This window comes from Paramisgurnus dabryanus, chromosome 7, assembly GCF_030506205.2.
Source record: "Paramisgurnus dabryanus chromosome 7, PD_genome_1.1, whole genome shotgun sequence".
NCBI lineage: Eukaryota > Metazoa > Chordata > Actinopteri > Cypriniformes > Cobitidae > Paramisgurnus > Paramisgurnus dabryanus.
Window position 1 is genome coordinate 29,782,531 of NC_133343.1, and position 19,363 is coordinate 29,801,893.

The window sequence follows — 19,363 nt, forward strand, 5'->3', positions numbered from 1 at the left end:
TGTATATGAGATGCTGAATATGAGAGGCTTTGTAACTTGCATTCAGGAAAGACTTTATGTTTATGACGTAAAACTATACCGTTGTTTATTCTTATTAATAATGTAAATCTGATGAGTATTAAGGTCGCTTGTATGTCATTTGTTTTCTTCTGCTTACCACACAGCCCTGATGGTGACCTTAAGTCCCGGCGTTAAATCCTGAGGTACAAATTCACAATGGCAGCTTTTATTGTCATCAACAATATCGTCTCCAGGCAGACTGGCTTCTAGAAAACACAACACGAAGAGAAGAACTCCAGAATTAATGAACAAAACCCCTAAACCTATATTTAAACGCAATTCTGTCTCTCCGAGATAACCTTAACCGAGTTGAGCTTCTGCCAATAACTCAGCACAGATCCATACAGAACGACATCACGTCAGTAACATCGGTTATAAATGTCTGTATTTACAGTACATTCCTTTTTCACATGCTAATTTGACTTACAGATTCTCAGCTGATGCACAAGTAGATTTTAACATCAATTCAACAGAGCCAGTTTCCTGGACAGGGTTTAGATTAATCCAGGAAAGGCCTTAGTTATATTAGGACCTTTAAGTAGTTTTTACAAACATACCTTACAAAACCAATACTGGTGTACACTTTGAGACAAAACATTGGCAATGATATATGTTAAAAAGTGTGTGTGCAAGATGTTTTTAAAAGAAGGCATCTCAAACATGCATTTAGTCTGGGATTAGGATAAGCCCTGTCCGGGAAACCACCTATAAATGAGTTATTGAATCACTGAGGCATTGTAAAAGATGTTAATGCAGTGAAGCAGACTCATCCGGCTGGTTTGACTCTTTAAAGGGATTCTTCTACTTTAATTGAACATGAAACCAGTAAGACCTCAGTGCTGAACTTCTGGTATAATTTTACATTCAAATTTGGTTGGGAACCAGTTGAGAACCTGACCATGCACAGACTGATGAAGATGTGTTTTGTTGTGTCAGGTGAGTTCTAAATGACTTCATGAAGTTGTTTCACAGCTCTGTGTCTGCTAATGAGAAGATCTTCTTCACATACATGTTCAGCATTCTTTACTAGCACTAGTACTAGTAAAAGCTTTTAACCAACCCTCTACCTCCACCGTCATGGAGTCATGTGATAATGTCTTACTGATTATACCTTCAATTGCTGTAATAGTTTAAAGAGGAGAGATGACTACAGAGAGCAGTAAACCAGTCAAGTGAGGAAAATAAGTACAAAACAATACGTTTGGACACTGATAAGTTCTCTGAAGATAAAAGTTGCAGGTGTTTGTGTTTGTGCTTTACAGAAAATTAATTTGCAGTACAACTATCAAAATGAATGGCCTCATTCTGATTATCTTTTACAGTCAGAGAAATTATATGCATGCATTGCTCGTGTTTAAAATAAAAATAATCAATGAGTGTAAATATATCAAATATGGTGTATTTTGAATTATGAGGAGAAGCAAAAACATCCCAATTAAAAGTTTTCTGTTACTTACTCTGACATAAAAGAGGACAGACACAGTACAGTACATGAATGTTCCTCAAAAATATTGATTTTCTTACTGATATTGATGTACAATAACAAAAAGTGTTTTTCTTTGATCAGTGCTAACCATCTGATGAAGTTCACCTGATGAAGTCAAGTATAGATGACAAAAGGATATGCAACAAAATTTTCACTGAACAAAAGTGTTGCATACTAAAATACAGTGTTTTAAAAAACAAAACAAACAAAGAAAGAAAACAAAACATGATTTGTTCATTAAATTAATATAATTACTACAGAAACTGCTATAAACTTGAGAATGTAGGAGGCTGTTCAAACAAAACTAAATAAAAATGCAAAGCATTCTTAAAAAGAAAACATTTTTCTATTAAAAATATATAAATAATCAGTACATCATGCTAAGAGCTTCCAGAAATAAGCAAATGGAAACATGCAAACATAAAGTATAAACAAGAATAAATTTTATGATTAATAGTTTCCAATTCAAACCTGAACGGACAAATAGTATTGAAAGCCATTAGATTTACCAATCTGATCTCACAGGAATTTATATGTATTTAATTGGCCAAAAGAGCAAGAAAATAAACCAATAAAATATATAAATAAAGAACAAAAATCACAACCAAAACCAATATGAAAGCAGATGTACAGACTGGTAATTAAGTGACTGATGTGGATTAATCTGATAATCTTTGAATCTGGATCTGGATTGCCTGACCTGGGGAGTTCCTGTGTCTCAAATCTTCCTCTTGCATCTCAATGAGAACTTTACCATCAGCACCCAACAGAGAAATGGAGAAGACAACATCAGGATCCATATTCATTTATTACAACGAGGGGAAAAATCACAAAAAAGCACACACACGGATTACAAAGATACACTTTCCACAAGATGCTGTGATGTGTATGGAAACGGTCTCAAAATATATTATAACCTGGATCTGGTTATAATCTGGTTATAATCTGGATCTGATTATAATCTAGTTATAACTTGATCTGGTTATAATCTGGTTATAACTGGATCTGGTTATAATCTGGATCTTGTTATAAGCTGGTTATAATCTGGATCTGGTTATAATTTGGACCTGGTTATAATCTTGTTATAATCTGGATCTGGTTATAACCTGGTTATAACTGGATCTGGTTATAACATGTTTATAATCTGGATTTGGTTATAATCTGGTTGATTATAACTGGATCTGGTTATAACCTGGATCTGGTTATAATCTAGTTATAACTGGATCTGGTTATAACCTGGTTATAATCTGGATCTGCTTATAACCTGGATATAACTGGATCTGCTTATAATCTGGTTATAATCTGGTCTTAACCTGGTTATAATCTGGTTATAACTGGGTCTGATTGTAATCTGGTTATAATATGGATCTGGTTATAACCTGGATATAACTGGATCTGGCTATAATCCGGTTATAATCTGGATCTGGTTATAATCTGGTTATAATCTGGATCTGGTTATAACCTGGTTATAACCTGGTTATAACATGGTTATTATCTGGATCTGGTTATAACCTGGATATATTCTGGTTATAACCTGGTTATAATCTGGATCTGGTTATAATTTGGATCTGGTTATTATCTGGATCTTTTTTAATTGAAATTTCATAATAATATCCATTTACCTGAATATGCAGTAATCATTTTATGTGCACTTTGTGGAAAGTATAATCAAAGCACAAACTTAAAATGAAATGAATATTGCAATATTTCAACACAAAAGCTTGACTGATTCAGGTCAGATGTTTGATGATTGATCCATAAAACTATAATTATATAGAAATGTCATTATTTACAGTAATGATATTATAATTGGCTCCTAATTTGCAATTAACTTTTCATCTTAAATAACATTTGTTTTACAGTTTCCTCACACATTACGTTACGATCAACTTTATCATCACAAAATAAACAGGCAGATTAAAGAAACACATTTCTGATGAAAGTACAACACTGACATGCAAAGGAACAAAAGAACAGGAATCCTGATGTGTAAAACTCAAATCTATTGTGCCAGTTAAGTGCTGCCGTCTATTAAATAAAATCGGTTTTCTATTTGTACACATTTTCATCTTTAGATACGTTCAAGATTTAAATATCTGCGCAACTATTTCAAAACTGTTCCTGTAGTTGATAGGGCATTGTGTTAGCAATGCAAAGGTCATGAGTTTGAATCCCAGGGAACACACATACTGATAAAAGCAAATGCATATAAATGCACTGTAAGTCGTTTTAGATAAAAGCGTCTGGCAGGTACATAACTGATAACTGACATTAACTTTAAATGAACTTTTACTTTTGAGCTACGTGTACATAACAACGAGAAAAGTTTTTCCTTTCCACTGTTAAAAAAACTCGCGTACACACAACAACGCTGTCAAAACAATCGTGTTTATATGAAACTGCAAACATGACTTAATCCACTGTATATGGCGATGTTACTTTGTAAAGAAACATTGCACACCTGAACACATACACATTCTTCTACAGAGCAATAAATACAAACAATCAAGACTTTGATCCACTGAACAACCCTAAACAACAGACCCACACCCACATATACAAACCTAGCTTTCACATACACAAAAATGAGCTTGTTTCACTTACCTTCTGAATTCTGGCGTGACGCCGCTCCTTTAAATCGAAAGGCTTGTCTGGCTCGACTGCGGTGATCGCTGAAGCTCAGACTTTTGGGTACTTTAGATGGACTGTCTTCAATGCTGTTATCTGCACTGGGTGAGCGACGGATCGGCAGCTGACTCTGAGGTGAGTTCTTCCCTTTATTAGCCGAGTTTCTCGGGCTGGAGAACACGCGCTCTTTCAAACTCACCTTCTGACTGTGAACGACACCAGAACATTGAGATGTTAAAGACTAAACGTGTATAGATTACTTCACTTCATGAATACATGTTTTGTGCGCCCTTGAAAAAGAAGTCACCGGCTGCCATATTTACAATTAATATATTCCAGAAAACACCAAACACAGTAATGTTTATAAATATATAAATTCATAATGAAAATGAAATCTATTATTAAAAACTACAATTATTTATTATTAAACACTAGTCATTATCACCTTAAAAACTATAAGGTGATAATGAAAGTGTTTCCAAAATCTGTCCAGCAAAAATCCACACATGTTGAAAACATGCATTGAGTTTCAGTGAACGCTACACATCTGCTTACAAACAAGGACTAACAAGGACTACCTTTCAGTTAACTCATTCCCCACCAGCTTTTTTTGAGATTTTCACAAAAGTTTCACAAAATGACTTCCAGGACAATTTTCTTCTAAAAATATTTAAACATACAAATATATCAAATGAAAAAAACAGACCCTCTGCTTTCAAACAAACAAAACAGAAAAAAAAAACGTTTCATTATATCTTCATTTGTTCTCTTTTTATAAATTCTTAAATACGATACATGGAGTTTAAAATTAATTAAATAAGTTTTTGCTTTAGTTTTTTTTATAAATTGGGTAAGAGAGGATATTGTGGATAATAGCAGAATTACAGATTACCATTAAAACTCGTCAGGGAAATGTTTTCTCTTAATTGACAAAATAACACATCAATAGCAAGGAAAGAGTTAAAAGAACAAATCACCAATCGATAAAGACTGATGAAGGAGTCATATGAGGTGTTGGTCAACCTGTGTGCATGCTCAGTAGCTGTAACAATTGGTTAACACTGGAGTACTCGGCACGCTGACACATGGCTAACATGCAAACTCCACACAGAAAGGCCACATGACCTAGCCAGGGCCCAAACCAGGGACCTTCTTGTAAGGCAGCAGTGCTACCCACTGGACCTTTATATTAAACAAAATTCAAAGTTATGAAACAGTCCAGCGTCTCTATCTGTGAATTATGAATGAATACTGTATATTCTGATGCTCACCTGGGTGACGGTTCAGGTTGGGCATCTTTTCTGTATTAGAAAACACAATCAAATATATGAAAAATTCTCCAAACGATGAACCTTTGATGCATCTGATGCAAACTTTACTCCTTTATACCACACAAACATATGCTTATTAATATTAACACATCAAATCATTGAGTTTTTCAGCACTTTACTAGCTATTATTTGCTTCATAAAACACAGCATTACTGACCTGAAGGAGAGTCCAGATTTACTCTTCAGATTTCTCAGTAGGTCGAGCTGGTTCAGAGGAGGTATGAGTCTAAGAGAGAGAAAGACAGAGAGATGTGATGTGGGTGTGTGTGAGTTAACAAACAAAATGATTATGATGATGTTGAAGAGCACATCTGAGATATTAAAGGTCACACATCAAACACCATGACATTCGAGCAACTATAGCTTCTGAAGATCTCTTCTGGTCTGTTGATATGACTCGGATTCCTCCTTTACTGTGATGCTGTTTCTGTGATGTCATTCTTTCGTTCATTTCTCCTCCATCAGTCTAGAAATCTGCTCGTGTGATTTGAATTATGATTCATGTGTGCATTGAACTACAACACTTACGGTCAGGGGTTTGTTTAAATCAATAACCTCTGACCATGGACAACATCAACGGTGATGACTGAGCCAGCACACAGCTAATAAATCTGTTTGTAGATAATCATTCAACTGAGATTGAATCATTACGAGTGGATCTCTTATTACGATCTGAATATACCTTAAACTCCATGACCCTGAGCAATGGACAATGATACAGCATAACACAACCACATACATATACCACGAAACGTGTAATTTCTAAAAAATATCAAACTGTAATGTGTGTGTGTAAAATATGAAACATAGATGCCGTAATGAAAGGACAGTGTCGTCGACCTTCACAAGAAACAGCAGCAAAGGTCAGAAGAGAGAAGAGATCGATGCAAAGACGTCTGATCTCATCTAACACCCAAGAGAAATGCAGCATGAATGAGGAGCAGAAAGATGAAATACTAACATACATATACCTGTACATGGGTACTGACACGGTTCTCTCATAATAATCCCACGTCGAGTAGAGATCTGTACGATTCAGATTTGTTGCATAAAACCTCCATGCAGCCTGAGAGATCAGAGTAAATATGAGATCAGATTACAAACAACGGTATGAAAATATAACATACATGAGAGAAGGAGGATGCATCGTGACACCAAAAGCATTTAGCATCACTATAGTGCGTGCGATTGTCTACATGTATGTCAATACAAAACTTGTCTTACAATAAAGATATTTAATCAGAAACCCTCATTATATCAGTTAAACACACTGCTTGACATAAGAAAGCTTAAGAGAAACATAAGGGTCAGTAATGAATGACTCTTTATCAAAGGTCCACTTACTTTAGAAAACCCGAAGTCCGACCCGAGCAGGTTCAGGTGTAATATTAGCGGCCTCAGGTCTCAAGTAATTTAAAATGAATGTATTTTTGCCGAACAAACCCAAGAAGATGAGATGGGTCTGGGTCTGTCTACGGACTGCAATACAGGGGCATAACAGATCAGGGTGTAACTTAACGCAGGTGAGCGCTGTTTTATCCTAATCCTACCCATAACCTAAACCTACACTGAAAAAAAATTAAATTTTCAAGAAAAAATGTCTTAGTATTTTTGTCTTGTTTTCAGTAAAAATATCTTAAAATTCTTAAATTAAGATGCTTTTTCTTGATGAGCAAAATAACCCAAGAAAATAAGTCTAGTTTTTAGACCAAAAATATTAAATTTAAGTGATTTTGTGCATAAAACAAGCAAAAAATCTGCCAATTCAATTTTCTTGAATTTAGTGTTTATGCACAAAATCACTTAAATTAGATATTTTTGGTCTAAAAACTTAGGGCCCTATTTTAACGATCTAAGCGCATTGTCTAAAGCGCACAGCGCAACGTCTAAATGGGCGTGTCCGAATCCACCTTTTGCTAATTTAACGACGGGAAAAATGTTTTTTGCGCCGAGCGCATGGTCGAAAATGGTAGGTCCTATTGTAATGGGAGGATTTTGGGCGTAACGTGCAGTAAACCAATGAGAGTCACAGCTCTCATCCCCTTTAAAAGCCAGTTGCTCTGGCGCTATGTCTAATCCCTATTTAGATGACAGACTTTGTAAACTGAAAAACTAAGCGGAGGAAGAAGATCCCCAGTTTAAGATTAATGTTAAATAATTGTGTTGTTTTTCACTTGTATTGAAATTGTTATTTTTTTATTAAAACCTTTAAAACCCGTTTTCTTTTAGTCATGGAAGTAAAAAGCAGGCTTGTAATTGGTTTAAATGTATGGCTATCCAAAGTCATCAAAAAATAATTTACAAGTATGTAAGATAAGGTTTGTACTCTAAAAATACTTTATTTTTAACAAACAGGAGATAAAGAATTTACAAACGGCTCTCCTCACGTTTCAGCACTTTGGACAGCGGTTTTTTAGCAAAGAGTTTTTTTAAGCATTACTTAAAAATTTTTCTCATCTCACCATATCCACAGGTACAGAGTCATCATATACAATAAATCCGTGAGGTAGCATTAAAAAAAACATTTAAAAACAGACGCATTTGTTTAAAGCAAAGCATTTATTTACTTACCAGGCTGCAGGTGAAGCAGCTCTTTGCGCCTTCTAACGTCTCATAATTAGTCCTCATTTATGTCCAAGAGACTCAATAATAATCTTTTACATTCAATTCTTTAATCTTTCATATTTAAAATAATTTTTGTGCTGCTGTGCATTCATGTACCTTGTGATAAGCAAACCCGCGTTGTCCTCCCGTGTATAGGCGCATTTTACTAATGCGCTCTTTAAATAACATAAAACACATTGACTTTAGACTTTAGAGCAGGTTTTTGTTGGTCAATGGCGTAGTCTATTTTAGTTGCCTCAAAATAGCAACGCGCCAACAATGCGCCTGAACACACCTCGTTTTCAGACCAGAACGCCCATGGGCGAAAAAGGGGGCGCAAATGCATTTGCTATTTAAACAACGCGGCTCTAAACGTGAAAATTAGGGTGGAAACTAGCAAAAGACACTTGCGTCGCGCATTGCGCTGCATTGCGCCGGGTGTAAGATAGAGCCCTTAGACTTATTTTCTTGGGTCGTTTTGCTCATCAAGAAAAAGCATCTTAATTTAAGAATTTTTAGATATTTTTACTGAAAACAAGACAAAAATACTAAGATTTGTTTTCTTGAAAATCATTTTTTTGCAGTGTAAACCCAACATCTCACTGGATTTAGGCCATATTGTATCCAATCGAGCTGTTTTCATTCTTATCCAACCCTCAAAACAATATTGGACATCTTGCGTGGTTCTGAGTATTTTTGTCTTGTTTTCAGTAAAAAATATCTAAAAATTCTTAAATTAAGATGCTTTTTCTTGATGAGCAAAATGACCCAAGAAAATAAGTCTAATTTTTAGACCAAAAATATCATATTTCAGTGATTTTCTGCATAAAACAAGCAAAAAAAAAAATCTGTCAATGGGGTAAACAAAAAATCTTGAACATTTTTCTTAAACACTAAATTCAAGAAAATATAAAGAAAATTTTTTTTATCCCATTGGCAGATTTTTTTGCTTGTTTTATGCACAAAATAAATAAACATTTTTGCTCATCAAGAAAAAGCATAGTAATTTAAGAATTTTTAGATATGACTGAAAACAAGACAAAAACACTAAGAATTTTTTTTCTTGAAATTTTTTTTTTGCAGTGTGCATGGAGTCCTTGCGGTTGCGACATCTTGTGGTTGGCGATAGGTTAATTTCATTGAGCCAGACCTGTCAATCAATTTTGAATGCACACTTACAGTAGCGGTTACCTTGGGTGTCATTGTCAGAAAACAAATGAAAAATATAGCTGCAAGCAGCGATGGCGGGCCCTCGCACGTTTGTTTACCGCTACCCGGTGCCTCCGAGAAAACGATGCACGGTGGGCATGTGCATCAAGTGGGTATATATCAGTGTACTATTTCATGTTGCTACTGACCCATTTAGGTACAGTAGGTTAAAGAAACCCCATATTTTAGACAAACGGGGGCGCTAGTCAGTCACTAAATAGACACGCCTTTATCTGACGTTTTTGTCAACACTTAACAGCCGACAAATCAGATGTGTGTGCCAAATTTAAACTTAATCTACGCTGCCAAGAGCCTGAAATATGCCTGAAATAAAAGTAAGTTTGACGCGTTGCCATGGGAACAGCGTTCGATGTGTCAAAAATTCCTTTGCAATTTAACATCTTCAATGTCTCAGCATCATGTTGACAACTTCTGGAGTCAATTGCATGAAAATCCTAGAAGGAGTATTTAAAAGAGCATCGCATGGAACTGTAAGGCTTAAATATGCCTTTAAAATGAAAGTAAAGTTTGACAGGTTGCCATGGGAACAGCGTTCGAGATATCAAAAATCCCTTCACAATTCATCATCTACAATGTCTCAGCATTATGTTGACCACTTCTGGAGTCAATCACATTATTTCCTCAGGAGGAGTATTTAAAAGTTTAGCACACGCAGATGTAAGTTTTAAATATGCCTTCAAAGTTAAAGTAAAGTTTGACAGGTTGCCATGGGAACAGCGTTTGAGATATCAAAAATCCCTTCGCAATTTATCATCTACAATGTCTCAGCATCATGTTGACAACTTCTGGAGTCAATTGCATGAAAATCCTAGAAGGAGTATTTAAAAGAGCATCGCATGGAACTGTAAGGCTTAAATATGCCTTTAAAATGAAAGTAAAGTTTGACAGGTTGCCATGGGAACAGCGTTCGAGATATCAAAAATCCCTTCGCAATTTATCATCTACAATGTCTCTGCATCATGTTGACCACTTCTTGTGTCAATCGCATGAAAATCCTAGGAGTATTTAAAAGAACATTGCATGGAACTGTCAAAAAAATCCAGCTTTGTGACTGACACACTTCCTGGCGCCTGGTGGTGGCGCTATACCCGGGAGTCACAATAGGCACATCGATGCGATCGGAATCTTCAGACGAACAAACACCCCGCATGGCATCACAATAAGATATTTTTTGCCTTAGATATTAGACACTTCCTGTTTCTCTGATTTCGCCATAAATTTGTCAGCTCGCCTTGGCAGAACCGTTCGAGATATCAAAAATCCCTTCGCAATTTATCATCTACCATGTCTCGGCATTATGTTGACCACTTTTGGTGTCAATTGCATGATTATTCTAGAAGGAGTATTTAAAAGAACATCGGCATCAACTGAAAGGCTTCAATATGCCTTTAAAATGAAAGTAAAGTTTGACGCATTGCCATGGGAACAGCGTTTGAGATATCAAAAATCCCTTCACAATTCATCATCTACAATGTCTCAGCATTATGTTGACCACTTCTGGAGTCAATCACATTATTTCCTCAGGAGGAGTATTTAAAAGTTTACCACACGCAGATGTAAGGTTTAAATATGCCTTCAAAATGAAAGTAAAGTTTGACAGGTTGCCATGGGAACAGCGTTTGAGATATCAAAAATCCCTTCGCAATTTATCATCTACAATGTCTTGGCATCATGTTGACCAATTCTCGTGTCAATCGCATGAAAATCCTAGGAGGAGTATTTAAAAGAAAATCGCATGGAACTGTCAAAAAAATCCAGCTTTATGACTGACACACTTCCTGGCGCCTGGTGGTGGCGCTATACCCGGTAGTCACAATAGGCACATCGATGCGATCGGAATCTTCAGACGAACAAACACACTGCGTGTCATCACAATAAGACATTTTTTGCCTTTGATATTAGACACTTCCTGTTTCTCTGATTTCGCCATAAATTTGTCGCCTCGCCACGGCAGCACCGTTTGAGATATCAAAAATCCCTTCGCAATTTAGCAAGTACAATGTCTCGGCATCAAGATCACCACGTTTGGTGTCATTTACATGAATCCCCTAGGAGGAGTATTTAAAAGTTCATCGCATGCATTTTTTAAACAATCCAAAATAGCCGACTTCCTGTTGGGCGGAGCTTAAATGTTAGAGGGCGAAAGTTGTTCGGGTCGATGAGATCTATAAGCGTCCCAATTCTCGTACATGTGCATACATGTTTGTCCGATCTGTGCAACAATGTTTGTTTTTGCATTACAGGGGGCGCTACAGAGCCCCCCTGCCACGCCCGAGTTCCAGCCTTTGCCAGGTCCTAATGGCCGACGACTCTGACGTCTGTGCCAAATTCCAAGAGTTTTCGAGTATGTTAAGGCACCCAAAATGCCCCAAAATGTAAAAAAAAAATAAAAAAAGTAAAAAAAAAAAAAAAAAAAAAATAATAAATCCGAGCAAAAACAATAGGGCTTCGCACCTTTCGGTGCAGGCCATTCTGGCCTGCTCCTCGGTGCTCGAGCCCTAATAAATGGAGCAGCGAGCCAAATCCGGTGAGAGGTCACTGGGTTTCTTTCAGTCTGACCGGTGCATGCGGGGCTGTGGAATACACACACGTCGGTGCCATTTACATTCGGGTTAAAAAAATTGCCACTGGGTTGGGTTGAACTCGAGTCTAATTTTCCCGGGTTTGTCTCGGGTCGGGTCTCTCACATCCAGTTCGGGTATCATTTTGGGTCAGGTACGTTTCTTTGGACCCATAAAGACCTTTAATGTACAGCACAGCTCTCATAAAACATTCATTTTTCTGTGTTAATGTGAAATTGGTGGCACTAAATGTAACTGGGATAATAGACTCATCTTACCTGAATGAGGCCAGCGGCTGGATTTCTGCGTTTCTCGAAATGTTTCTGTCGATGTTGTTCCTGAACTTTCAAAGCAAACCCAGAACCCAAGATTCCCTGCAGAAGATTGGACCCAGTTTTACTACAATTGATATGATGTCATAGAGGCGGTATCTGTCATTTATTACTTTAGATATTTCTCTGTTTTGATTTATTTGGCTGTTCAGCAGATCAGAGTGAAATGATCTGAAATTAATCAATATCACAAGATTTATATTTGACTCTTATTGTAAGCTCTTCTGGTGTTTAATAGGAACATTAAGCCGTTTCACGTATCACTTTAATATTCATGATAAAGTGAAGTAATCTGATCCTGTGTGATCTCCACAGAAGATTCGATTAAAAGAAAGTCTGTTCGATGTTATTTGTTCATTTCTCCCCGGAGACTCACAGCGGGAAGGGCGAAGAAGGACACGCCGATCAGGGTGAAGGTCGCTGCGAGAAGCCGTCCGTTCCAGGTTATTGGATATTTATCACCGTAGCCGATGGTCGTAAGAGTGATCTGAAGGACGGTAATGGAAACGTTGGTCAGTTTTAAGTTAACCATGAAACCATTAGTCATTATTTATATTCTCATACAGCAATTCAGACATTTTTTTTGTTTAAAATACACTGAGTGGGCTTAACTGCTGGTAAATCTCACCAAAAAAATTTAAGTCGTATGGACGCTTGAGTTTTACATGTTTCACATCTTTTAAAAAAAGGCTAAAGGTCCAATAGCATTTAACAGAAACTCCAGTGTTAATAAACCAAAACAAAGCCCAAGTAAAAAAAATCACATACAGCAAATAACATCCAGTATAGAATGACCAACAGTGATGTGTTTTTCATTATAAACCTTTAAAAACCCTCTGAATGTAATTTACTCTGGTTGTACCGCTCATGGGATGACATTGATCCAGATTAGATTACTTGAGATCTCAGTACATTGTGTTCAAGTTTATCTGTAGAAAAGACTCACCAGACCCCACCACAGAGCATCAGCGTATGTTTCAAACATCACATTGTCGTCTTTCTCGGCGAGGTACACCAGAAACGATGCCAGGATCAGACACAGAAAACCAATATACCAGGCAGTGATGAGCTCCTGTCACGGGCACATACACAGTTAATATAACTTTTGGGGATTTTTACAACAGTTACAGCCCTGTATAATCAAACCAGCCACTTTTAACAACCAATCAACCAATTAACCACCAAATTTCTTTATGTTCATTTCTGTTTTATATGTTTTATTCTTTGAAAATTTTTTTTGTTCCAGTTGTCTAAGGATAAAATACTAAAAGATACAACATTTATACCAATTGCTGTGGGTGTTGCTGTGCAGTTGCTAAGGTGTCTGACTTATTGATCAAATACATTTTAAAAGATATTGATTTGACAATACCATCGAGTCAGTTCCTTTCGGAGACACAAAGATTCATATTCTGGTTCTGATTTATGTCTGATGGATCAGTGCATCTATAATACACTGTCAGAAAAATGTCCTGTACCTCGCAGGAGTGGTAGGCTACCCTTAGGTTACGTTTTGTACCTTTTGGGTACATTACTGTACGTCAAGGACCTATTGTTTACACACTGCAAAAAATGATTTTCAAGAAAAAAAATGTCTTAGTATTTTTGTCTTGTTTTCAGGAAAAATATCGAAAAATTCTTAAATTAAGATACTTTTTCTTGATGTGCAAAACAACCCAAGAAAATAAGTCTAGTTTTTAGACCAAAAATATCTAATTTAAGTGATTTTGTGCATAAAACAAGCAAAAAAATCTGCCAACGGGGTAGGCAACATTTTTCTTATTCTATTTTTTGGCTTATGCCATTTTTGTCTTTTGTGCGTACGTAGACTCTTAGTAAAGATCCTACGCACAGTTTTTTAAATAAGACACCAGGACTTGCTTGATGTTTAAATAGTTATCAAGAGAGATAAAGTTCAGCACCTGATTGATGTTATTAAGATCAACAAGACTCAAAAACTTCAAAATCTTCCTCGCTCTGACTGACAATCTGAAGAATGCACACAGGTTTGTGACCCTGATATATACAAATATAAACAGAATTACAGTTTTAAAAATGTATTTTTTAACAAGAATTCACACAGATATAATCTGTTATGTCTTAACTGAATGTTTGGTTTACTGTTGAGGAAAAATATGATGTGTAAGATTATATTAGATCCTTGTAGATCTTAAAGCTGTCTGTGTCTTAATGTCAATCAAACAATAAAAGAAAAAAAGTTGAACATAATTGTTATTTATTTTGTGTGTTAAATCTATTTGTTTTACCAGTGATTTTAAGGTATGGATGCAGTGATTTGGCTTTTAAACCTTCAAACATTTTTAACTGGATTTTTTTCTAAAAATGTTTTTACTAATATTAAACATATATTTGCATAAAGCATCCATAATTGTCCATGCCCATGTTGATTAAAGTATTAAAAACGTGAATCGTGTTAAATGAAGGTAAATATAGAACAGATAAAAATGTGTGATTAAGTTGCGATTAATCACAAGATAACTCATGACAATCATGCGATTAATCTAGATTAAATATTTAATTGATTGACAGTTGTATCCCATAAAGGTACAAAAATGAACCATCTAGTTACAAAAGAGGTAGAGTTTTAAAACAATTTTATCTTTTTTATCATTACTCTTTCTTTGCGGCTTTGAGATGGCGACAGGGTCAAGTCAGTATTTGTTCCTTATTTGTGTTTAATGGTTAAAACATTTTTATTCCTAGCGCTGAATATGTTTTTGGCCTTGAAGTCAGCAATGCATAAATATTAAAACGCTTATTTGATGTAGTAATGCGTCTCACATTAATTATGCTTAACCTTTGGTTTTTGTAAGTGCTAATTTGTCGTATTTTTCTATAATAGCTCAAGTCTTTGCTAATGTAAAAAAACTCCCTGCACAGCACAATCCTAATGAAAGAAAAAAAAAACTTCTGCAGCGTCAGCATGTGTTTGTCTTCACCGGCGCATTCACAGCCTCCCTGTGGACCTCAAGAAAGAGGACACCGCTTAAACACAAGCAAGACCAAACAACACTGCAGTATAAACTCATCTGAAAGACAAACTCATACTGAGTGATCAGACGAATAGACTGCAGGTGATCTGAGGTCGGGATTATGGCTACAATAATCAATGCTGTGCTGAATTGATAAAGCCCAAGAGCTTTGCATTTCTGAACAGGAAAGGTAGAGAAGATAAATCTCAAGGACACTCAGTATGACCAGGATGCTGAATAAGCAGCAGTTACGCCAACAATATCAGCTTGACACCTTCAGCAGTCCAGTAATGACACTTCCGTCTAGATGGAGAGATGTGAAAGTTATTTTGAGTCTTTGATGCCTCCAGGTCGGAGCACGAGGGCAGTGCGTCCCAAAATACTTTTGCTTTGTTATCTCATATCATCAGCTCTTTATCTACCTGACAACATCACGTATGTAACCGAGTTTCCTCTTTCATTTCAGCATTAATTATTTACTATTACTATTACTATTTCACAGACGGCGATTCTTTATTCGCTCTGCTCGCATGTGAATCTCTAAACGGTTCATATGTTTGCATGCTTACCTTGCGATTTCAAAAGCGTGTCTGTTTTTGATGTCAAATGTGTTTTGTTTTCGAAAGAGTTTCAAGTGGAAGCATGACAAAATGCAGCAGCACAGAGATCGAGCTGTGCTATAAATAGATCCACTCTTCTACTGACGCACAGCAATGCAGAAGATTCAAGCAACTGCTTCTGTCAAATCATCATCAACCCTACGAGGCATAAAGTCATGCTTTCCCTTTTGGAAAAAATAAACACCACATTCGTATTGACTGCTGAATTATATAAAACATTCACAGCATTTTTGTCTATCAACACATATTTTTATGTTACTTTAACTTAAACAATGAAGTTATACAACTTCAACTTGAATTTTTGAGTTAGGTCAACATTTTTAAGCCAAAACTCAAAATAGTAGGTTGAATTGACTTGCAAAAGCTTTGTGCTGCATTTTTTTTACAGTGTACGACAATGGTGCTGCCATATTGGAAAGGGCAAGACTAACATATAAACACATACACTGCAAAAAATGACTTTCTTACTTAGTATTTTTGTCTTCTTTTTAGTACAAATATCTTTAAATTCTTAAATTAAGATGCCTTATTTTGATGAGCAAAATGACCTACAGTATCAAAATAAGTCTAGTTTTTAGATAAAAAATATACAGTTTAACACCAACTGCTGATGGGGTAAGATTTTTTTTCTTACATTTTTCTTGAATTAAGTATTTACGAAAAAAGTTTTTTTGGCTTGTTTTATGAACAAATTCACTTAAAGGAATAGTCAATCCATTTTCCATCTTAAACTATGTTATTACCTTAAATAAGAAGAGTTGATACATCCCTCTATCATCTTAGTTTATGCGCGTAAGCGCTGGGGCGCGCTGCGACACTTCGATAGCATTTAGCTTAGCCCCATTCATTCAATGGTACCACTCAGAGATAAAGTTAGAAGTGACCAAACACATCAACGTTTTTCCTATTTAAGACGAGTAGTTATACGAGTAAGTATGGTGGCACAAAATAAAACGTAGCGCTTTTCTAAGCGGATTTAAACGAGGAACTATATTGTATGGCGGAATAGCACTTTTAGGAGTACTGCGCGATACGAGAAACATTTTAGAGTTTACAATGCAAACAAGACTTTCTTACTTAGTATTTTTGACTTGTTTTCGGTAAAATATCTAAAAATTCTTAAATCAAGATGCTTTATCTTGATGAGCCAAATAACATAAGAAAATAATTCTAGTTTTTAGACAAAAAATATAAAATGTAAGTAAATTTGTGATTAAAACAAGAAAAAAAACTTGTGAAATAAGATAACACTTAATTGCAGAAAACTTCAAGAATCTTTTTCTTACCTATTGGCAGATTATTTATTTTTTTGCTAGTTTTAAGCACAAATTCACTTAAATTTTATATTTTTGGTCTAAAAACTAGACTTATTTTCTTGATCATTTTGCTCATCAAGAAAGAGCATTTTGATTTAAGAATTTTTAGAAATTTGTACTGAAAACAAGACAAAAATACTTAGTAAGAAGTGTAATTGGAAAAACATTTTCATGTACACATTTTCAGTCATCATCTTGTTACCTTGCTGTGTGCATAGACCACAGATCCCAAGAGTTTCCACGTTCCTCCACGACGATCCATGCGGATCATCCGAAGAATCTGGAGGAATCGGAGACTCCTGATGGCTGATGTGGCGAACACATTTCCCTGCGTTCCAGCAGCCAACACTGAGATAGAAGCGATTAAGACCATGATGTCTGTAAAATATAAAAGCAGGAGTGAATGAAACTGATTGAAAATAACACTGTTGTCAGTTTTTATCACTGACATATCAACTTAACAAACAGTACTAGAGATTTTCATGCAGACAGAAGCTATAGTCGCGTGATGCCCGCAGGCGTTTCACAGATGGCTCGAGTCGAGTGAACTGACTCATATTAATGGTGATGCTGGTGTCACACTGTCCTTCATTTAACCAGAAGTCTTCACGTTAATGAACTCACCGATAACACAGAAAGGTTTCCGGGCGAATTTCAGTCTCCCGCGCCATCCTCTGTATCGACAGCAACATCCCGCAGACCAGATCCTCACAATGTACTCCACTCCAAAAACCACTATGGTTACAATTTCCTATGGAAACACAGAGGTTAATTTCAAGTAAGCATTGCATTGTTCACATGGTCACCTTATAGTCACTGAAACTTCATGTACCAGTATATAGAGGGCATCTTCAGAGCTCTTCTCATATTCTTTGATGGTGGAGAAGACAGACAGGACCAGACACGAGAAGACCAGCAGAAAACTGAAATGATAAAACAAAACTCGGCTCATCTCATTTAACTTTACACACTGTTCACAGGTCATATTGTTGGTCTGGTTAAGCTGTTCATTGAACCTAAAAGTTCATTATTATTGTGTCTAAAATAACAAAACTACATATTGAAAATCTGTTCTACTTATCAATTATTAGACACACAAACGTTAAAAATATCTTCTTCATCTCTTGATCTTCTTTGTATGCCTTGATATCAAGCATAAGGATTTGATCTTACAGTAGGTCTTAAAATGTTGATCTTGGTCTCGCTTGCATTTTACATGAGATAGTTAATGTAAATATTGACAAAAAGTGGTACAAATAAAAAAAACCTGCACTAAAAACTCACAACAAGGAAAAAGTATTGAGTAAATAAGTTGATTTTTAATGGTGACGAATGAATGTCTTTAGTTAAAGTCAATCAGAATACACCTCTTAAGGTCTTTTCTGAATTAATTCTCCACAAGAAAAAGACAAAAACACATGAATATACAAAATCTGTACTTTAAATAGCCTTTTCCTCTCTCTCTCTCTCTCTCTCTCTCTCTCTCTCTCTCTCTCTCTCTCTGTGAATTTTGCTAAGATTTCTCAATAAGATAGCACACTGCAAAAAATGACTAAAAACTAGAATTATTTTCTTAGGTCATTTTGCTCATCAAGAAAATACATCTTGATTTAAGAATTTTAGATATTTCTACTGAAAACAAGACAAAAATACTAAGTAAGAAAGTCATTTTTTGAGTTTGTTAATGAGACAAATATTCTTTTTTTATTTATTTGTTAATAGAAATTAAAGGTCATGTGCAGCTCATTGAGGGTATAATATATAACACACACACACACACACACACACACACACACACACACACACACACACACACACACACACACACACACACACACACACGCATGCACACACGCACACATGGTGAGATTTATTAATGTTGAGCACTGGTTGTGACAGGGCTATTTCTCAGTTTTCAGTCAGTAAAACAGCAATGAAATGAGTTTCTAGACAGAAGAACAGTAATCTGTCTTGTGGATTTGTATGGTACTGTACTGTAAAGTGTAATTGGACATAACAAAGGAGCAGAAAGAAATATACAGCACTGTAGCACTGACTTCTGTTTCATTTCAAAGAGGTTTTCTGTCACTTAAGGTTTGTTTTTACATCTTTGTCAGCACATTCTGCTAATGAACATCAAGAGAGAACAAGAGCTTCACGGTTCTGTGTTTAACAAGGATTCATTAGAGATTACACACACAC

At 35.8% G+C, this 19,363-nt stretch overlaps 1 protein-coding gene across 4 annotated transcripts in view; it reads right to left on the reverse strand.

Annotated features, from left to right (window-relative positions):
- kcnq2b (potassium voltage-gated channel, KQT-like subfamily, member 2b) overlaps window positions 1-19,363 on the reverse strand; it is a 44,387-nt gene that overhangs the window by 13,517 nt on the left and 11,507 nt on the right. For 2 of the 4 annotated variants that reach the window (XM_065272402.1, XM_065272405.2), the window contains exons 2-13: window positions 17,994-18,084; window positions 17,786-17,912; window positions 17,364-17,539; window positions 13,179-13,304; window positions 12,609-12,719; window positions 12,179-12,274; window positions 6,477-6,571; window positions 5,663-5,731; window positions 5,446-5,475; window positions 4,151-4,380; window positions 2,247-2,294; window positions 158-266 (exon numbers count right to left, since the gene is read on the reverse strand). In XM_065272402.1, coding sequence (XP_065128474.1) covers window positions 158-266; window positions 2,247-2,294; window positions 4,151-4,380; window positions 5,446-5,475; window positions 5,663-5,731; window positions 6,477-6,571; window positions 12,179-12,274; window positions 12,609-12,719; window positions 13,179-13,304; window positions 17,364-17,539; window positions 17,786-17,912; window positions 17,994-18,084 — 1,308 coding nt within the window. The remainder of the gene's footprint in view (window positions 1-157; window positions 267-2,246; window positions 2,295-4,150; window positions 4,381-5,445; window positions 5,476-5,662; window positions 5,732-6,476; window positions 6,572-12,178; window positions 12,275-12,608; window positions 12,720-13,178; window positions 13,305-17,363; window positions 17,540-17,785; window positions 17,913-17,993; window positions 18,085-19,363) is intronic. The other 2 variants (XM_065272403.2, XM_065272404.1) reach the window with 2 other exon arrangements.